The sequence below is a fragment of the Oryx dammah genome, unplaced genomic scaffold (genome assembly GCF_014754425.2).
Source record: "Oryx dammah isolate SB20612 unplaced genomic scaffold, SCBI_Odam_1.1 HiC_scaffold_6, whole genome shotgun sequence".
Taxonomy (NCBI): domain Eukaryota; kingdom Metazoa; phylum Chordata; class Mammalia; order Artiodactyla; family Bovidae; genus Oryx; species Oryx dammah.
The window spans coordinates 12,092,238-12,113,676 of NW_024070190.1; the positions used below are offsets into that span (position 1 = coordinate 12,092,238).

General features: G+C 39.7%; 1 protein-coding gene across 1 annotated transcript in view; it reads left to right on the forward strand.

Annotated features, from left to right (window-relative positions):
- The window catches only part of FMN2 (formin 2), a 178,087-nt gene that overhangs the window by 103,369 nt on the left and 53,279 nt on the right, over nt 1-21,439 (forward strand). The window contains exons 7-9 of the mRNA XM_040242124.1: nt 2,517-2,576; nt 2,712-2,832; nt 17,114-17,206. Coding sequence (XP_040098058.1) covers nt 2,517-2,576; nt 2,712-2,832; nt 17,114-17,206 — 274 coding nt within the window. The remainder of the gene's footprint in view (nt 1-2,516; nt 2,577-2,711; nt 2,833-17,113; nt 17,207-21,439) is intronic.

The following is a 21,439-nucleotide window of genomic DNA, read 5'->3' on the forward strand; positions in this document are numbered from 1 at the left end:
TTGCTTTTTTTTGCCGGTCAACAACTCACTGGTTTATTTAGTCATTACACTCATATGATCATTTGACATTCTTTTATCCAGCTTCTATGAAATGCCAGACACTGTACATTTCCAAAATTGGGAAAAGCATAGTCCTTTCTTGGAACACCAACAGTATATAACTTTTGTGATTTTTATGGTTCTATTTGTTCAAATGCCTTTTTATTTGTACGACACACAGTTTCTCAGGAACCTTCAATATGTCAACCTGATAAATCACATTTTTTCAAAATTTATTCTTCTAAACACATGGTAGGTTTTGAATAGTTCTTTTTTTAAGATTTATTTATGTATTTATTTTTGTGCTGGGTCTTTGCTGCTGCACATGCAGTCTTTCTCTAATTTCAGTGAGTGGGGGCTGCACTCCAGTTGCAGTGCACAGGCTTCTCGTTGCAGTGGTTTCTCTTGTTCTGGAGCATGGGCTCTAGGTGTGCAGGCTTCCGTAGTTGCAGCTCTCAGGCTCTGGAACATGAGCTCAGCAGTTGTGGCACATGGGCTTAGCCCCACAGCATGTGGAATCTTCCTGGATCAGGAATCCAACTTGTGTTCCCTGCATTGGCAAGTGGATTCTTAACCACTGGACCACCAGGGAAATAATAGTTCTTAACAGCTGATTGTTGGATTGAAACAAGTAATTTTTGCAAATAACATTAAAATATAAGTATAATCAATAAATGTTATAAAAAATGAATCTGAAATAGATTCTTATGGTCATAATTATATATGTATAATGGATTATTTGTTTTTTGTATTGGTTAATGTATCTTATTCAATCCTCCTATAAGTTAAATTTCATTAATTTAAATAAGGAATGATATGGATAAAACAATCAAGAAGTAAGATTTTTTAATAATTTAACTTGCATTCTCACAAGGGCTATGCGAAGTCTATTCGGTTCTTTCTCTATAAAATAAAGATAACTATATCTGTATAGTTTCATAGACTTGCACTTGTGGAACTGATACTCAGATCACTCAGAATTACCTAGGCACTTAATAAGTGTTTTGTTAATTGACTGAGGTATTGCTGATCATTTCACTGATTTACAAGTCAGGAAAGACAAAGGAAGTTAGTTGCTTAAATCATTTTACAAGTAATCCTGCTTCTAATAAATGTACTACTTTTGTTATTATAGCTATGTATTTCCGTGTAATCAATGTATATAGTAAAATATGTTGTTGTTGCTGCTTAGTTGTTAAGTCATGTCCAACTCTTTGCAACCCCATGAACAGTAGCCCACCAGGCTCCTCTCTCCGTGGGATTTCCCAGGCAAAAATCCTGGAGTGGGCAGCCATTTCCTTCTCCAGGGGATTTTCCCCACCCAGGGATTGAACCCCTGTTTCCTGCATTGGCAGGTGGATTCTCTATTGCTGAGCCACCAGGGAAGCTCATAATATGTTCAGGGAGTCTGTGTTGTGTTAGTCACTCACTCGTGTCCAACTCTTTGTGACCCCATGGACTGTAGCCACCAGGCTCCTCTATCCATGTGATTTTCTAGGCAAGAACACTGGATTGGGTTGTCATTCCCCTCTCCAGGGGATCTTCCCGACCCAGGGATTGAACCTGCATCTCTCGCATTGGCAGGCAGGTTCTTTACCATCAGAGCCACCAGGAAAGCCCATCAGGGAGTCTAATAGATATATTATCATGTCCCGTCAGACTTGTTTATAAAGGAATGTTGCTCTTTTTATCAATGAGGGGAAAGACATGGTTAGATTAAATATTCCAGAAAACAAAGTTTTTATTATAGGGTATGTTTTAAAAAACATGTATTTGATTTCATACATCCCGATTATCTAGTATTTATTTTGAGAATTAAAAAAACATATTTTAATGCTTCTAAATGTGCCAGAAAAGAAGGTGAAAAGCTCTTTGAAGATTGTTAGATATGAAGCAGTTTTTCTTCTTTAGAACTACATACATTGCATTTTTATAGCTGCACAGATACTAATTCTTGAATCTCAGTTGCTGACATAATTTATATTTGCATTTTTAAAGCTCCAGCTTACTTGAGATAATACTTAACTTTTAAATTTTATTAATCTACTTAGTAATAAACCTCAGTCAAACTTCCTGTTGGAGTGGTCCCTATTGGTTCAGCCATACAGAAATGCTGGTGTCATTTAGTCATTTCTGTTTAGATAGTAGTAATACCTGTAGTTACACCTGTTAATAATAAGAAATAAGATTAATGAATTAATTTTCTGGTTGAGGAAGGTGAAAGCAGGAAGGTGTGTACAACTGAGACAACCCTCGAAACAGTTGTGCTTCCACTTGGGGCTCAGGTGGGAACAGAGGTGGGGAGCACAAGACCATCTGGGCCATTAAACTAAAGTAACATGAAACAGAGAACGTCTCCTTTCATCCTAAATATTCTCATCTACATGTGTGGGTTTAATGGGATGAATTTTATTTAATGCCGTATATTTAGTCATTTTTAAAAATGTATTTCTACTCACTTTGGTCTCTCTGCCTAGGACAATAGCAGAAGCCTGTTGTCATATATCGTGTCATATTATCTTCGCAATTTTGATGAGGTGAGATAATGTTTGCAGAGTCACACTTTGTTATTCCCTGTTGTGGAGCGATGTGGTCGTGTTTCATGTTGTTTGTCATTGCTGCTGCTGTTCTGTCCTCATTTATTTAAACGTTCTGTGCTTCATGCTGACCAGGACGCTGGGAAAGAACAATGCGTGTTTCCACTGCCTGAACCCCAGGACCTCTTTCAGGCCTCACAGATGAAGTTTGAAGATTTTCAAAAAGACCTCAGAAAACTCAAGAAAGACCTGAGAGGTAACTTACAATGTTAAGGAAACTCAGTTGTTATTTATGCTTCTTTAATGAGAGAATAGATTTTTCAGTATTTCTAAAGAAAGTAAACATCAATGTAAATAAACATTTTCATATGTGGCAAAATAAAAATTTTACAAGTAATCTTATCCTTTGTCTTTTAAAAAAGAAATGTGTATTAGAAATCTAGTTATTTAATCACATCTTGGTTATTGGAATAGCATCCTCTTTCATCAGGGACAAATTGTACTGTCTTCCTTTCACTTTATGTTCAAGAATATTTGTACATTTATCATATCTTGTTAAAAGACACATATTTCCTCCCCACCTGCCCTTGGTATACTTGCCTAAGATTTTATGGCATGTGAACTTTCCTGGGAAGAAAACATTTTTTCATGTATTTGGTTAAAAAAGAAGAAGAAGATGCATGTGTAATGCTTTGCTGTTACTGGTCAGTTGCTAAGTCGTGTCTGACTCTGTGACCCCATGGACTGCAGCACACCAGGCTTCCCTGCCTTTTACTGCCTCTCAGAGTTTGCCCACACTCGTGTCCACGGGGGCTTCCCAAGTGCACTAGTGGTAAGAACCCACCTGACCACGCAGGAGACAGAGGAGATGCAGGCTCTGTCCCTGGGCTGGGAAGACCACCTGGAGAAGAGCGTGGCAGTCCACTCCAGTATTCTTGCCTGGAGAACCCCCATGGACAGAGGAGACTGGCTGGATACAGTCCATAGGGTCTCAAAGAGGCACACAGGCTCGCATGTCCGTTGAGTTGGTGATGCCATCCACCATCTCATCTCTGTCACCCCTTCTCTTACTGCCCTCAGTCTTTCCCAGCATCAGGGTCTTTTCCAATGAGTCGGCTCTTCGCATCAGGTGCCCAAAGTATTGGAGCTTCAGCTTGAGCATCAGCCCTTCCAGTGACTCTTCAGGATTGATTTCCTTTAAACTGACTGGTTTAATCTCCTTGGTGTCCAACTGACTCTTAAGAGTCTTCTCAATTGTTAGTTGAGAAGTGTTAGATCATTTTGAAGAAACTTTGAAATTCTTCAGAATGGTAAATTTAAAGTAATGCACAAAAGCAAATAGTTTACAATTTTTATTTTTTGTAAATCTCCTTTCATCTGTCCTACCTTTACAAATGAGGTACAGTTGGCTTATAATATTATTAGTTTCAGGCGTACAACTTAATAATGATAAAGGTCCGTATAGTCAAAGCTATGGTCTTTCCAGTGATCATGTATGGACGTGAGAGTTGGACCATAAAGAAGGCTGAGTGCCTAAGAATTGATGTTTTCAAATTGCAGTGGTGGAGAAGACTTTTAAGAGTCCCTTCGGCAGCAAGGAAATCAAACCAGTCAATTCTAAAGGAAATCAACCCTGAATACTCATTGGAAGGACTGATACTGAAGCTCCAATACTTTGGCCACCTGATGTGAAGAGCCAATTCATTGGAAGAGACCCTGAGGGTGGGAAAGATTGAGGGCAGGAGAAGGGAGTGACAGAGATGAGATGGTTGGATGGCATCACAGATTCAATGGACATGAACTTGGGCAAACTCTAGGAGATAGTGAGGGTTGGGGAAGCCTGGCATACTGCACTGAACAACAACAAAATTTTCATACATTATGCACCAGCGTTATTATAGTGCTATATTCCCCATGCTGTACCTTGCATCCCTGTGACTTATTTATTTTGTAACTGGCAGTTTGTGTCTCTTTAATCCCTTTCACCTATTTCACTCACCTGCTTTATCTCCTTTTCATGAAGTTTCTTCATTTAAGGAGTTCAGAATACCACAACTTTCAATTTAAGCCTCTTTCTCACTATTTAAGCAGTCAGGGAGGACATTTATGTGAGATTTTCATTGCATGTTGTATTGCTAGATGAAAAGAGGCTTATTTACCCCAGAAGCCAAAAAGATGATACAACATTTTAAAGAGATTCTATCCTAGTGATCTATAATCAAATTTATAGAGTTGTTATATTCTGATCATAGATGCTTTTATATAGACTTATATCACCATAGTAACATTATATAGTTTGCTTCAGTTCAGTTCACTCGCTTAGTCGTGTCCCACTCTTTGCAACCCCATGAATTGCAGCACACCAGGCCTCCCTGTCCATCACCAACTCCCAAGAGTTCACTCAAACTCATGTCCATCGAGTCGGTGATGCCATCCATCCATCACATCCTCTATCCTCGCCTTCTCCTCCTGCCCCCAATCCCTCCCAGTATCAGAGTCTTTTCCAATGAGTCAACTCTTTGCATGAAGTGGCCAAATATCAGAGTTTCAGCCTCATAATCAGTCCTTCCAATGAACACCTTGGACTGATCTCCTTTAGAATGGACTGGTTGGATCTCCTTGCAGTCCAAGGGACTCTCAAGAGTCTTCTCCAACACCACAGTTCAAAGGCATCAATTCTTCAGTGCTCAGCTTTCTTCACAGTCCAACACTCACATACATACATGACCACTGGAAAAACTATAGCCTTGACTAGACGCACCTTTGTTGGCAAGATAATAGCTCTGCTTTTAAATATGCTATCTAGATGGGTCATAACTTTCCTTCCAAGAAGTAAGTGTCTTTTAATTTCATGGCTGCTTTCACCATCTGCAATGATTTTGGAGCACAAAAAAATAAAGTCTGACACTGTTTCCACTGTTTCCCCGTCTATTTCCCATGGAGTGATGGGACCGGATTCCATGATCTTTGTTTTCTGAATGTTGAGCTTTAGGCCAACTTTTTCCACTCCCTCTTTCACTGTCATCAAGAGGCTTTTTAGTTCCTCTTCACTTTCTGCCCTAAGGGTGGTGTGATCTGCATATCTGAGGTTATTGATATTTCTCCCGGCAATCTTGATTCCAGCTTGTGCTTCTTCCAGCCCTGCATTTCTCATGATGTACTCTGCATGTAAGTTAAATAAGCAGGGTGACAATATACAGCCTTGACGTACTCCTTTTCCTATTTGGAACCAGTTTGTTGTTCCAAGTCCAGTTCTAACTGTTGCTTCCTGACCTGCATATAGGTTTCTCAAGAGGCAGGCCAGGTGGTCTGGTGATCGCATCTCTTTCAGAATCTTCCACAATTTATTGTGATCCACACAGTCAAAGGCTTTGGCATAGTCAATAAAGCAGAAATTGATGTTTTTCTGAAACTCTCTTGCTTTTTTGATGATATAGGGGATGTTGGCAATTTGATCTCTGGTTCCTCTGCCTTTTCTAAAACCAGCTTGACCATCTGGGAGTTCACGGTTCACCTACTGCTGAAGCCTGGCTTGGAGAATTTTGAGCATTACTTTACTAGCGTGGGAGATGAGTCAGTTGTGTGGTAGTTTGAGCATTCTTTGGCATTGCCTTTCTTTGGGATTGGAATGAAAACGGATCTTTTCCAGTCCTGTGGCCACTGCTAAGTTTTCCAAATTTGCTGGCATATTGAGTATAGCACTTTCACTTCAGGATTTGAGATAGCTCCACTGGAATTCCATCATCTCCACTAGCTTTGTTCATAGTGATGCTTTCTAAGGCCCACTTGACTTCACATTCCAGAATGTCTGGCTCTAGGTGAGTGACCAAACCATCGTGATTATCTTGGTCATGAAGATCTTTTTTGTACACTTGTTCTGTGTATTCTTGCCACCTCTTCTTAATATCTTCTTCTTCTGTTAGGTCCATACCATTTCTGTCCTTTATTGAGCCCATCTTTGCATGAAATATTCCCTTGGTATCTCTAATTTTCTTGAAGAGATCTCTAGTCTTTCCCATTCTATTGTTTTCTTCTATTTCTTTGCACTGATCACTGAGGAAGGCTTTCTTATCTCTTCTTGCTGTTCTTTGAAACTCTGCATTTAGATGCTTATATATTTCCTTTTCTCCTTTGCTTTTTGCTTCTCTTCTTTTCACAGCTATTTGTAAGGCCTCCTCAGACAGTCATTTTGCATTTTTGCATTTCTTTTCCATGGGGTTGGCCTTGATCCCTGTCTCCTGTACAATGTCACGAACCTCATTCCATAGTTCATCAGGGACTCTATCTATCAGACCTAGTCTAGTCCCTTCAATCTATTTCTCACTTCCACTGTATAATCATAAGGAATTTGATTTAGGTCATACCTGAATGGTCTAGTGGTTTTCCTTACTTTCTTCAATTTAAGTCTGAATTTGGCAATAAGGAGTTCATAATCTGAGCCACAGTCCACTCCTGGTCTTCTTTTTGCTGACTGTATAGGGCTTCTCCATCTTTGGCTGCAAAGAATATAATCAATTGATTTCAGTGTTGACCATCTGGTGATGTCCATGTGTAGAGTCTTCTCTTGTGTTGTTGGAAGAGGGTGTTTGCTATGACCAGTGCGTTTTCTTGGCAAAACTCTATTAGCCTTTGCTCTGCTTCATTCCGAACTCCAAGGCCAAATTTGCCTGTTACCCCAGGTGTTTCTTGACTTCCTAGTTTTGCATTCCAGTCCCCTATAATGAAAAGGACATCTTTGTTGGGTGTTAGTTCTAAAAGGTCTTGTAGGTCTTCATAGAACCATTCAACTTCAGCTTCTTCAGCGTTACTGGTTGGGGCATAGGCTTGGATTACTGTGATATTGAATGGTTTGCCTTGGAAACGAACAGAGATCATTCTGTCATTTTTGAGATTGCATCCGAGTACTGCATTTCGGACTCTTTTGTTGACCATGATGGCTACTCCATTTCTTCTAAGGGATTCCTGCCTGCAGTAGTAGATATAATGGTCATCTGAGTTAAATTCACCCATTCTAGTCCATTTTAGTTCGCTGATTCCTAGAATGTTGACGTTCACTCTTGCCGTCTCCTGTTTGACCACTTCCAATTTGCCTTGATTCATGGACCTGACATTCCAGGTTCCTATGCAATATTGTTCTTTACAGCATTGAATCAGTCTTGCTTATATCACCAGTCCCATCCACAACTGGGTGTTGTTTTTGCTTTGGCTCCATCCTTTCATTCTTTCTGGAGTTATTTCTCCACTTATCTTCTGTAGCATATTGGGCACTTACCAACCTGAGGAGTTCCTCTTTCAGTGTCCTATCATTTTGCCTTTTCATACTGTTCATGGGTTCTCAAGACAAGAATACTGAAGTGGTTTGCCATTCCCTTCTCCAGTGGACCACATTCTGTCAGACCTCTCCACCATGACCCTCCCATCTTGGGCGACCCCACACGAGATGGCTTAGTTTCATTGAGTTAGACTAGGCTGTGGTCCTAGTGTGATTAGATTGACTGGTTTTCTGTGATTATGGTCTCAGTGTGTCTGCCCTCTCGCAACACCTATCATCTTACTTGGGTTTCTCTTACCTTGGACGTGGGGTATCTCTTCATGGCTGCTCCAGCAAAGCACAGCCGCTGCTCCTTACCTTGGACAAAGGGTATCTCCTCACGGCCGCCCCTCCTTACCTTGAACATGGAGTAGCTCCTCTCAGCCCTTCTGCACCCACGCAGCCTCCGCTCCTTCGATGTGGGGTTGCTCCTCTCTGCCACCTTCCCTGACCTCGGGCGTGTGGTAGCTCGTATAGTTTGCTTGCTGGTGCTAGTGCTGCTAAGTCGCTTCAGTCGTGTCCAACTCTGTGCGACCTCATAGACGGCAGCCCATCAGGTTCCCCCGTCCCTGGGATTCTCCAGGCAAGAACACTGGAGTGAGTTGCCATTTCCTTCTCCAATGCATGAAACTGAAAAGTGAAAGTGAAATCGCTTAGTCGTGTCCGACTCTTAGCGACCCCATGGGCTGCAGCCTACCAGGCTCCTCCGTCCATGGGATTTTCCAGGCAAGAGTACTGGAGTGGGGTGCCGTTAATATTTATTGTATGCCTGAGGCATGATAGGCCTTTGCTAGGTGCCGTGAGTACCAAAGATACAAGCATCACTGTCAAGAATTAGTGAAATCCTGCCCCTTAGGTGCTCCCCTGAGAATATCAAATATGGGTGCTCATGGATTGATTATACTCTTTGCAGTTGAAGATGGTGAAGCTCTATACAAGCAGCAAAAAAAAAAAAAAAAAAAAAAGACCAGGAGCTGATAGTGGCTCAGATCATGAACAGCTTATTGAAAAATTCAGACTTAAATTCAAGAAAGTAGGGAAAACCTCTAGGCCATTCAGGTTTGACCTAAATTACATCCCTTATGATTATACAGTGGAAGTGACAAGCAGATTCAAGGGATTAGACCTGATAGAGTGCCTGAAGAACTATTGGACAGAGGTTTGTGACATTTTACCAGAGACAGTGATCAAGACCATTCCCGAGAAAAAGAAATGCAAAAAGGCAAAATGGATTTCTGAGGAGGCCTTACAAATAGCCAAGAAAAAAAGAGAGGCTAAAGGCAAAGAAGAAAAGGAAAGATATACCCATTTGAATACAGTGTTCCAAAGAATAGCAATGAGAGATAAGAAAGCCTTCCTAGTCATCAATGCAAAGAAATAGAGGAAAACAATAGAATGGGAAAGACTAGAGATCTCATCAAGAAAATTAGGGATACCAAGGGAATATTTCATGCAAAGATGGGCTTGATGAGGGACAGAAACTGTATGGACCTAACAGAAGTGGAAGATATTAAGAAGAAGGTGGGTAGAATACACACAAGAACTATACCAAAAAGGTCTTAATGACCCAGATAACCACGATGGTGTGATCACTCATTTAGAGCCAGACATCCTGGAATGCAAAGCCAAGGAGGCCTGAGGAAGTATCACTACTAACAAAGCTAGTGGAGGTGATGGAATTCCAGTTGAGCTATTTCAAATCGTAAAATATGATGCTGTGAAAGTGCTGCACTCAATATGCCAGCAAATATGGAAAACTTAGCAGTGACCACAGGGCTAGAGAAGGCCAGTTTTCATTCCAGTCTCAAAGAAGTACAATGCTGAAGAATGTTCAAACAGTTGAACTATTGAACTCATTTCACATGTTAGTAAATTAATATTCAAAATTCTCCAAGCCAGACTTCAACAGTATGTGGACCAAGAACTTCCAGATGTTCAACCTGGATTTAGAAAAGGCAGAAGAACCAGAGATCAAATTGCCAGCATCCATTGGATCATAGAAAAAGCAAGAGAATTTCAGGAAAACATCTACTTCTGCTTTATTGACTATGCTAAAGCCTTTGACTGTGTGGATCACAACAAACTGGAAAATTCTTAAAACAGATGGGACTATCAGACCACCTAACCTGCCTCCTGTGAAATCTGTATGCAGGTCAAGAAGCAACAGTTAGAACAGACATGGGACAACGGACTTGTTCCAAACTGGGAAAGGAGTATGTCAAGGCTATATATTGTCACCCTGCTTATTTAACTTACATGCAGAGTACATCATGCGAAATTCCAGGCTGGATGAAGCACAAGCTGGAACCAAGATTGCCTGAAGAAATATCAATAACCTCAGATATGCAGATGACACCCCTCTTATGGCAGAAAGAGAAGAGGAACTAAAGAACCTCTTGATAAAGGTGAAAGAGGAGAGTGACAAAACTGGCTTAAAACTCAAGATTCAAAAAACTAAGATTATGGCATCTGGTCCCATCACTTCATGGCAAATAGATGAGGAAACAATGGAAGCAGTGACAGACTTTATTTTCTTTGGCTCCAGAATCACCTCAGATGGTGACTGCAGCCGTGAAATTAAAAAACACTTGCTCCTTGGAAGAAAAGCTATGACAAACCTAGACAGCATATTAAAAAGCTGAGACTTTTCTTTGTTGACAAAAGTCTGTCTAGTACTTTTAAGTCAGCAAATCTGGAAATTTCAGCAGTGGCCATGGGACTGGAAAAAGTCAGTTTTCATTTCAATCCCAAAGGGCAATACTAAGAATGTTTAAACTACCCTGTAGTTGCACTCATTTCACATGCTAGCAAGGTTATGCTCAAAATCCTTCAAGCTAGGCTTCAGCAGTAAATGAACTGAGAACTTTCAGATGTACAAGCTGGGTTTTGAAGAGGCAGAGGAACGAGAGATCAAATGACCAACATTCGCTGCATCATGGAGAAAGCAAGGGAGTTCCAGAAAAACATCTACTTCCACTTCACTGACTACACAAAAGCCTTTGTGTATTTCACAACAAACTGGGGAATTCTTAAAGAAATGGGAACACTAGACCAGCTTACCTGTCTTCTGAGAAACCTGAATGTGAGTCAAAGGAGTAACAGTCAGAACAGTACCTGGAACAATTGACTGGTTCCACATTGGGAAAGGAGTAGGACAGGGTTGTATATTGTCACCCTACTTATTTAACGTATATGCAGAGTACATTATGCGAAATGCCAGGCTGGATGAAGCTCAAGCCTGGATGAAGCACATGCTGGAGTCAAGATTGCCAGGAGCAATATCAGCCACCTTAGATATGCAGATGATACCATTCTAATGGCAGAAAATGAAGAGGAACTAAAGAGCTTCTTGATGAGGGTGTAAGAGGAAAGCTGGCTTAAAACTCAACATTCAAAAAACTAAGATCTTGGCTTCCAGTTCCATCACTTCATAGAAAACTGAAGGGGAAAAAGTGGAAACAGTGCCAGATTTTATTCTGGGGGGCTCCAAAACCACTGTGGATGGTGACTGCAGCCATGAAATTAAAATATAGTTGCTCCTTCACAGCAAACTTTGAGAAATGTAGGAAAACTTTGAGAAACCTACAGATGTGAGAGATGGACCATAAAGAAGGCTGAGTGCTGAAGAACTGATGCTTTCAAATTGTGGTACTGGAGAAGACTCTTGACTGCTTGTGAAATGCAAATCAGAACCACAATGTGGTATCACCTCACACTTTTCAGAATGGTTATCATCAAAAACACAACAAATGTTGGTAAGGATATGGAGAAAAGGGAATCCTTGTGCACTGTTGTTGGGAATATAAATTAGTGCAGTCTCTGTGGAAAACACTATAGAAGATTTATAAAAAACTAAAAATAGAGCTACCACATGAACCAGCAATTCCACTCCTGGGTATATGTCTTAAAAAAAAAACACACAAATACAAATTTGAAAAGATACATACATCCCTATATTTATAGCAACATTATTCACAGTTATCAAAATATGGAAGCAACCTAAATGTCCATCAGCAGATGAATGGATAAAGAAGATGTACACACACACACACACACACATATACAAACACATACACAATGGAACACAGCCATAAAAAGGGATGAAATTTTGCCACTTACAACAACATGGATAGAATTAGAAGGTACTGTGCAGAGTGAAAAAAGATAAATACTGTGTGATAGCACTTATACATGGAAACTAAAAAATACTGCAAAGTAGTGGATTTAGTAAAAAAAAAAAAAAAAGCAGACTCACAGTTATAGAGAACAAACTAGCAGTTAATAGTTGGGTGAGGGAAGGGAGAGGGATGATACGGGGAACGAGGAGTGGTTGGTACAAACTGTCATGTATAAAATACACTACAAGGATGTATTTTACAATACAGAGAATATAGCCAATATTTTAAAATAACTATAAATGGAGTATAACTTTTAAAATTGTTTGTTGCTATATTGTATGCCTGGAACTTACATAATTTGTACATCAATTATACTTCAATAAAGAAAAGGTAGGGGACTTCCTTTTGTGGTCCAGTGATTAAGAATCCACCTGCCAATGCAGGGGACACAGGTTTGATCGCTGGTCCAGGGAAATCCCACCCGCTGCAGAGCAGCTAAGGCCATGAGCCACATGGTGAAGCCTGTGTGCCTAGAGCCTGTGCTCCGCGACAAGAGAGGCCGCCGCGATGTGGAACCTGTGCGCTGCGACCAATAACGGCCCGTGCCTGCTGCAGCTGGAGAAAGCCCAAGTGCAGCGATGAGTACACGGGGAAGCCAAAATAAAATAGTAAATAAATAAAAAATTTTTAAATGAAGTTCTGTTTAATAAAAATGAAGAGAAAGAAAAGAAAAGGTAGGGACTTCCTTGGAGATCCAGTGGTTAAAATTCTGGGCTTCTAGTGCAGGGGGCTTAAGTTCTATTCTATTGGCCAGGCATGCACCCCCTCTGTGCCTCAGTTTCTTCACCTGTAACATGCAGTTAATAATAGTGTCTACTTTACTATGAAGATGAAAGGGTTTTACGTAGGTAAAATATGCAGAAGACTACTGGCTACACAACAAGAGGGTTATCAAGTTTGCTACAGTGACCACCACCACCAGAGGGACAGCTTCTAACACAGCAAGAACACGGAACTCTCATCTCCTAAGCATTGCACTGAGGCAGTGCTTCAGATTGTGGGAATGATATTTATAGGGACAAACTCAGACATGTTGTCATTTTCCATACTATTGTTGTATTCTTTACTGGTCATCACTAACCCTGATCTACCTCACACTGATCATCAACGGCCACATGATGTGTGTGGATGTTGTGGGTGACACACCAGGGCTAGATGACCGTCCAGTTCTCTGTCACCACCTGTGATACCGCTCAAGGTATCTCTGTTCTCAGAGAGGAGGGGCCATAACTTCAGAGTCAGCAAAGGCACGAACCTCTGTGCAGTGTGAGCAAGCCTCCAAGTTGTTTTCTGGAGGGGAGGTGGTCTCAGCATAAACACGTGACGTGGGGAGTGCACATTGTTGGCAATGGGCCTTCTTACAACACATTCAGAGGTGAAATGGTTAAAGAGTCAAATGTAAGAACTGAAACCACAAAATACATACAGGAAAATATAGGCAGTATATTCTTTTTCGTCTTAGGTCCTAGGGACTTTTTTTTAGATATGTTTCCTCAGGCAAGGGTAAGAAAAGCAAAAATAAATGGGACTATGTCAAACAAAAAAGCATTTGTACAGCCAAAGAAACCATCAAAATGAAAAGGCAGCCGGCTGTATGGGAGAAGATATTTTGTGAATAATATCCTGGATAAAGGCTTAATATTCCAATTATATCAAGAAATCTTATAACCTAATATTAAAAAAACAATCCAATTAAAAACTATAGAGGACCTGAACAGTCATTTCTCCAAAGGACAAAAATATAGCCAACAAACACATGATAAAAGTTCTCAACATCACTAATTATCAGGAAAGCACAAATCAAAACCAATGTGCTATCACCTAACTTCTCTTAGAATGACCATTATCAAAAAGACAAGAAATAACTATTGGCGAGAAGAACATGGAGAAAAGGGAACCCTCATTCACTGTTTCTGGGCATGTAAATTCAAGCAGCTACTATAGAGAACAGTATGACAATTCCTCAAGAAATAGAAAAATACCATCAGTCCAGTTCAGTTGCTGAGTTGTGTCTGACTCTTTGTGACCCCAAGGACTGCAGCACGTGAGGCCTCCCTGTCCATCACCAACTCCTGGAGTTTACTCAAACTCATGTTCATTGAGTCAGTGATGCCATCCAACCATCTCATCCTCTGTCCTCCCCTTCTCCTCTCACCTTCAATCTTTCCTAGCATCAGGGTCTTTTCAAATGAGTCAGTTTTTGCATCAGGTGGCCGAAGTATTGGAGTTTCAGCATCAGTACTTCCAATGAATATTCAGGACTGATTTCCTTTAGAATTGAATGGTTGTATCTCCTTGCAGTCCAAGGGACTCTCAAGAGTCTTCTCCAACACCACAGTTCAAAAGCATCAATTCTTCAGTGCTCAGCTTTCTTTATAGTCCTACTCTCACATCCATACACAACTAGTGGAAAAACCATAGCTTTGACTAGACGGACCTTTGTTGGCAAAGTAATGTTTCTGCTTTTTAATATGCTGTCTAGGTTGGTCATAACTTTTCTTCCAAGGAGCAAGCATCTTTTAATTTCATGGCTGTAGTCAGCATCTGCAGTGATTTTGGAGCCCCCCAAAATAAAGTCTTTGTCACTGTTTCCACTGTTTCTCCATCTATTTGCCATGAAGTGATGGGACCAGATGCCATGATCTTAATTTTCTGAATGTTGAGTTTTAAAACCAACTTTTTCATTCTCTTCTTTTACTTTTATCAGGAGGCTCTTTAGTTCTTCTTCACTTTCTGGCATAAGGGTGGTGTCATCTGCATATCTGAGGTTATTGATGTTTCTTCAGGCAAGCTTGATTCCAACTTGTGCTTCCTTCAGCCCAGCGTTTCTCATGATGTACTCTGCATATAAGTTAAATAATCAGGGTGACAACATATAGCCTTGACGTACTCCTTTCCCTATTTGGAACCAGTTCTGAATTCCAGTTCTGGGTATTTATACCAGTAAAAATGCTAATTGAAAATGATGTATACACCCCTATGTTTGTTGAAGCCTAATTTATAAATAGCCAAGATTTGGAAGCAACCTAAGTATCCACCAATAGATGAATGGATTAAGAAGACATGTTTTACACATACATATTTGCATATACCTGTTTTATATATATATGCATATATATGCATACATACACACACACACACGTTTCACCTACACACACAGTGGAACGTTATTCAGCCATGGAGAAAGGAAAGATCCCTACTTGCAGCAGCACAAATGGGCCTGGAGGATATTATGCTAAGTGGGATATGTCAGACAAGAAAGACAATGTCCTATGACTGTCAGTTATGTGTGGAACCCAAAAAGCAAAACAAACGATCAACAAAACAGAAAAGATGCATTGATACAGAGAATAAGCTTGTGGTTGCTGGGGTAGGGGTGCAGGGATGGTTGAAAAAGGCAATGTGGATAAGAGGTATAATCTTGTATTTAATATAAAATAAGTAATGCGATTTAATGTTGAGGTTTAAGCCAACTTTTTCACTCTCCTCTTTCACTTTCATCAAGAGCCTTTTTAGTTCCTCTTCACTTTCTGCCATAAGGATGGTGCCATCTGCATATCAGATTATCTTGATTCCAGCTTGTGCTTCTTCCAGCCCAGCATTTCGCATGATGTACTCTGAATATAAGTTAAATAAGCAGAGTGACAATATACAACCTTAACATACTCCTTTTCCTATTTGGAACCAGTCTGTTGTTCATGGGAAATAGATGGGGAAACAGTATCAGACTTTATTTTGGGGGGCTCCAATATCACTGCAGATGGTGACTACAGCCATGAAATTAAAAGATGCTTACTCCTTGGAAGGAAAGTTATGACCAACTTAGATAGCATATTCAAAAGCAAAGACATTTGAGACAGCAAAAGAGACACAGATGTATAGAACAGGCTTTTGGATTCTGTGGGAGAGGGAAAGGGTGGGATGATTTGGGAGAATGGCATTGAAACATGTATAATATCATATATGAAATGAATCGCCAGTCCAGGTTTGATGCATGATACTGGATGCTTGGGGCTGGTGCACTGGGACGACCCAGAGGGATGGTATGGGGAGGGAGGAGGGAGAGGGGTTCAGGATGGTGAACACGTGTATACCTGTGGTGGATTCATGTTGATGTATGGCAAAACCAATACAATATTGTAAAGCAATTAACCTCCAATTAAAATAAATAAATTTATATTTTAAAAAAAGAACCCATTTAAAAAAAAAGAGAGAGAGACATTACTTTGCCAACAAAGGTCCATCTAGTCAAGGCTATGGTTTTTCCAGTGGTCATGTATGGATGTGAGAGTTGGACTGTGAAGAAAGCTGAGCACCAAAGAATTGATGCTTTTGAACTGTGGTGCTGGAGAAGACTCTTGTGGGTCCCTTGGACTGCAAGGAGGTCCAACCAGTCCATCCTAAATGAGATCAGTCCTGGGTGCTCATTGGAAAGACTGATGCTGAAGCTGAAACTCCAATACTTTGGCCACCTCATGTGAAGAGTTGACTCATTGGAAAAGACCCTGATGCTTGGAGGGATTGGGGGCAGGAGGAGAAGGGGAGGACAGAAGATGTGATGGATGGATGGCATCACTGACTCGATGGACAAGAGTTTGAGTAGACCCCAGGAGTTGGTGACGGACAGGGAGGCCTGGCGTGCTGTGATTCATGGGGTCGCAAATAGTTAGACACGATTGAACGACTGAACTGAACTGAGTGGGGTTTAATATACAGCATGAGAAATATACTCAGTAATATTGTAATAGCTTTGTATGGTCACAGATAGTTACTAGACTCACCATGGCATTCATTCCATAATGTATTTAAATGTTGAATCACTGTTGTATACCTGAAACTAACATAATGTTGTACATCAACTATAATATTTTAAATTTATTTTTATAATCCCCTAAAGTGAAGCCTTGATGCTAGGCTTCTTTCAACAGCATTAGATGCTGACATTTGTCAGTTATCATGGTTAATAGGGTTTCCTAAAACAATTTGTAATTGTTTCAATGCACCATTAGCAGTGTGACATTCTGAACACTGTTTCTCTTTAATTTCAGCCTGTGAAGTTGAAGCGGGGAAAGTTTACCAAGTGTCGTCAAAAGAGCACATCCAACCTTTCAAAGAAAACATGGAACAATTTATTATTCAAGGTAAATTCTGAAAAGATGCTGCACTTCCCTCCCTGCTCAGCAGAAAGGTAGAAAGCATTTTGAAAAATAGGCATTGGTTTAAAAGGGATTATTTTAATATCACAGAAAAATAAATGATGTTGTATCATAAATCACACAGTTGTGACATACGAGCAATTAGCTAAACATGCTGTTTTGTGGATAATATTCATTATTACTGTTTTTTAATGACAGTAAATACAGTAGTTATTAGTTAAAATGGCATATACTTATAAAGGCATTACAATTTTTATGCTTTTTGTAATAGAAAGTTAGATATTCTTTAAAGTTTTATCTCCACGTACAACTTCAGTTCAAATTGGTATTTGCTTTATCAAAACATTGTGCTACAAAACAAAGTACATTGACGATTTTCTGATCTTTAAAACATTATATTCTATTTTTATAGGATGTATAAATACTCCTGGATATTTAACACGTTTTCCCCAAGTACCATAAAAGCTTTATAAATGTTATAGTCTTGATTCTTCCTATATTCCTATGAAATAAGCAGCAGTGGGAAATTTCAAGCAATATTAAAAGAACAAAAAAAATTTAATAGGAGAAATCTATTAATCTATTGCTGTTTGAAATCCTTGAAACATGATTATATCAAAGGACTCACTACTCCACACATTTCTGCTTTGGAATGTTGCATATCTTCTGAAGATCAGATCTGTATGAAGCTGTGCTCTGGAAGGCTCTCCTAGTTCAGGAATTCTCCAGAGACTGATGGGGCCTGAGACTGAAGCCAAGCTGTTCTCTGAAGACTGGCTTCATCTTCTGTCGTTTCACAGGTTGTTCATGTATAGGTGTCTGTAATGATGATAGCCCAGGGAATGAGTTATACTGGAATTTGGTGAAACATTAAGCACAGCTCTTTTTTAAATGAGATAATACCATTTAATCATTTATGTTAATTGTGATCTTAGAAATAGAAGTTTGGTCCATCATATATCAGAGTGGTTGTCATTTTCATATCCTCAGGGCCTCATAACTGAGAATAGAAAGTCTGCTCACTGATTCCTAAATAGTCCTTGACTGAAATCCATGTTCTGTAGTCACATGTTAGAGGATTCTGTCAGCTCACTCCACTCTTAATGGTGAAGGAAAGTGAATCTTGGTTTTTCATCCAGTGGGCCTTTAGGATCAAGAGACTGTAATTTTATGGACTATTCTTTTTTGCTTATGGGTAAAAAGGAGTCCTTAACTCTATAACTCATTAAAAAAGAAGTCAAACAATTTGCTAGATTTCACATCTAAAACATGAATGAGTATGTGATTCATATAGTTGTTCACATTATATGTGATTATATTATACAATATTCTGAATCTGTATTTTGTAGACCAAGTGCTGAATTTTTCTTTTGACTCCATCTTTTTGAATGAAGAGCAAAACTGTTTTCGCGACCCAGGTAGAATCTAGAAATTTTGCTTATAAATCATGCATCATCAGCCATATCTAATCTTTCAAAATCATTATGATGATTCCAAGGTTGTGTGAGACACTCAGAATTTGCCCAGTAGGTCACGTGGGTGGGAGACCATATCCCTTCAGACTAAATGGATAGGTATCTATTCATGTTTTACTAGTCTTCTGTATTGTATCCCCTTTATTATGAAATTCAGGTGTTAGTAATTCTTCTGCTTCTCCATGACTTCCTGGTCAAAGAAACAATGACTCTTGTAAAGATAATACCTTTTTATCCTTATAGGTGTGAAATGCTTCACCTTATTACCATTAGGTTAATCCTCATTGAGTCCGACATGACTGAGCGACTTTCACTTTCACTTTTGGGCTTCCCTAGTGGCTCAGCTGGTAAAAAATCCGCCTGCAATGTGGGAGACCTGGGTTCCATCCCTGGGTTGGGAAGATCCTCTGGAGAAGGGAACGGCTGCCCACTCCAGTATTCTGGCCTGGAGAATTCCATGGACTATACAGTCCCATGGGGTCACAGAGTCAGATGTGACTGAGTGACTTTCACTTTCAGTCCTAATTATGTGAATCTTTTCTTCATGTCTGTTCATCAAGCACCTTCAATTAGCCTTTTATTTCTTCTCTGGTTCTCTTCACGTGTTATATGATTTTTTAAAAATTTTTGAACAGCTATTTGCCCAAACATTCTTTGGGGTACTGAGTCACAGCAGTGAATAAGAAAATATTTGTGTCTTGGTGGGCATTATGTTGTATGTTATCTGGAAGACAGATGATGACAACAGCAAATCCTTAGGAAAAACTTATGTAGATCAAATGTGTCTAAAATGTGGAAGAAAACAAAAGTCTAGTGTTAAACACGATTGCTCATGAGCCTGTGTTCAATGACATATAGTGAAAAAATGAATTTCAAAATACACTTCTCTAAGAATATGGCCAATTTTGGATCCCATATTTTTTCTAGTTACCAGGACAAAATTCTAAAATTAAATCTATATACTAAAAATGTGTTCCATTATATATGCCAAATCTTTGTTTATAATTAGGCCTTCTTCAGTAGTAAAATTCATTTTCTTACATTAACCTGTGTGCTCAGGTTACTTTACATGGGTATATTCAGCAGCAAAGGCTTTTCAATGTGCTTCATTTTCTAAAGCTAAAGTCTCTCTCAGACAATCCAAGAGCCTATATCCAGTGCTAACCAAACATTTTAATTGCATTAGCTCTCACAGTATAATAGAGACCTCTCTTAACCATACTCTAAGAACCTCTGAGTCCATCTGGTCCAATTTTCCATTGATCCACCCTGAGTTGCACTCCCCATCTTTCCAGATCTACTCAAGACAAAACTTCATGGCCTTTACTTAAACACCTCTTTGGGACTATCCCTTACCTCTGCTCTGAAATAGACAGATTTAGAGAGTTGAGTCCTGCTGCCATAAAGCAGATATTGATTGTAATGGTGCCAGCTAAGTGCCATCCCTTGGAGAACTGAGAATGTAGTGTGAATAAATAATATTCAATTATTTATTATACAAATACTGTTCTGAGCACACCCCCGCCAGTTTTATATTCCTTGTGACATTTAACCATTCTCTGAGGTTGTGTCATTTATTTGTCCCCAAACAGTGTAAGGTCCATTAAGAGAGCACTTTGCTCTGCTTCTTGCTGTGTCCCTACACCTAGAAAAATGCCTGGAGTGTAGTATACACCATCCTGCTCACCAGACAAAAGCCCAACAACCCTCATTAAGCCTATATTCACACCAGGGTAGCTCAACGTTTGTTTCTTGACAGGGTGGCTGTCCTTATACAACACTGACTGCTGTCATCTAGTCATGCCAGAGACCTGTTGCTGGAATTCACTTCTCAGCAGTACTATAATATTTCCCTTGCAAAGTTAGTTTTCCCAGCTTCTGAGATTTGTTTCTGTCTTCTCTTGAACCTCCACAGTCTTCCTGTTCATTTACCTATTGCTGTAATGATAATCTCACTACATCAACATTCAGAAAACTAAGATCATGGCATTCAGTTCCATCACTTCATGGCAAATAGATGGGGAAAAAATGGAAAGAGTGACAGCTTTTTTTTTCCCCTGAGCTCCAAAATCACAGCAGATGGTGACTGCAGCCACAAAATTAAAATACGCTTGCTTCTTGGAAAAAAAATGTTTATGACAAACCTAGACATCTGCCAGACACGGAAAAATGGACTGGTTCCAGATTGGGAAAGGAGTATGTCAAGGCTGTTATGTTGTCACCCTGCTTATTTAATTTAAATGCTGAATACATCATGTGAAATACTGGGCTGGCTGAAGCAGAAGCTGGAATCAAGATTACTGGGAGAAATGTCAACATCCAATGTGTAGATGACACCACCCTTATGGCAGAAAGCGAAGAGGAACTGAAGAGCCTATTGATGAAAGTGAAAGAGAAGAGTGAAAAAGCTGGCTTAAAACTCAACATTCAAAAAATGAAGATCATGGCCTCTGGTCCCATCACTTCATGGCAAATAGATGGAGAAACAATGGAAACAGGGACAGACTTCATTTTCTTGGGCTTCAAAATCACTGCTGATTTTGACTGCAGCCATGAAATTAAATGATGCTTGGCTATGACAAACATAGACAGCATGTTAAAAAGCAGAGACATTACTTTGCCAACAAAGGTCTGTCTAGTCAAAGCTGTAGTTTTTGCAATAGTCATGTATGGATGTGAGAGTTAGACCATTAAAAAAAAAAAAACCGAGCACTGAAGAATTGATGCTTTTGGACTGTGGTGG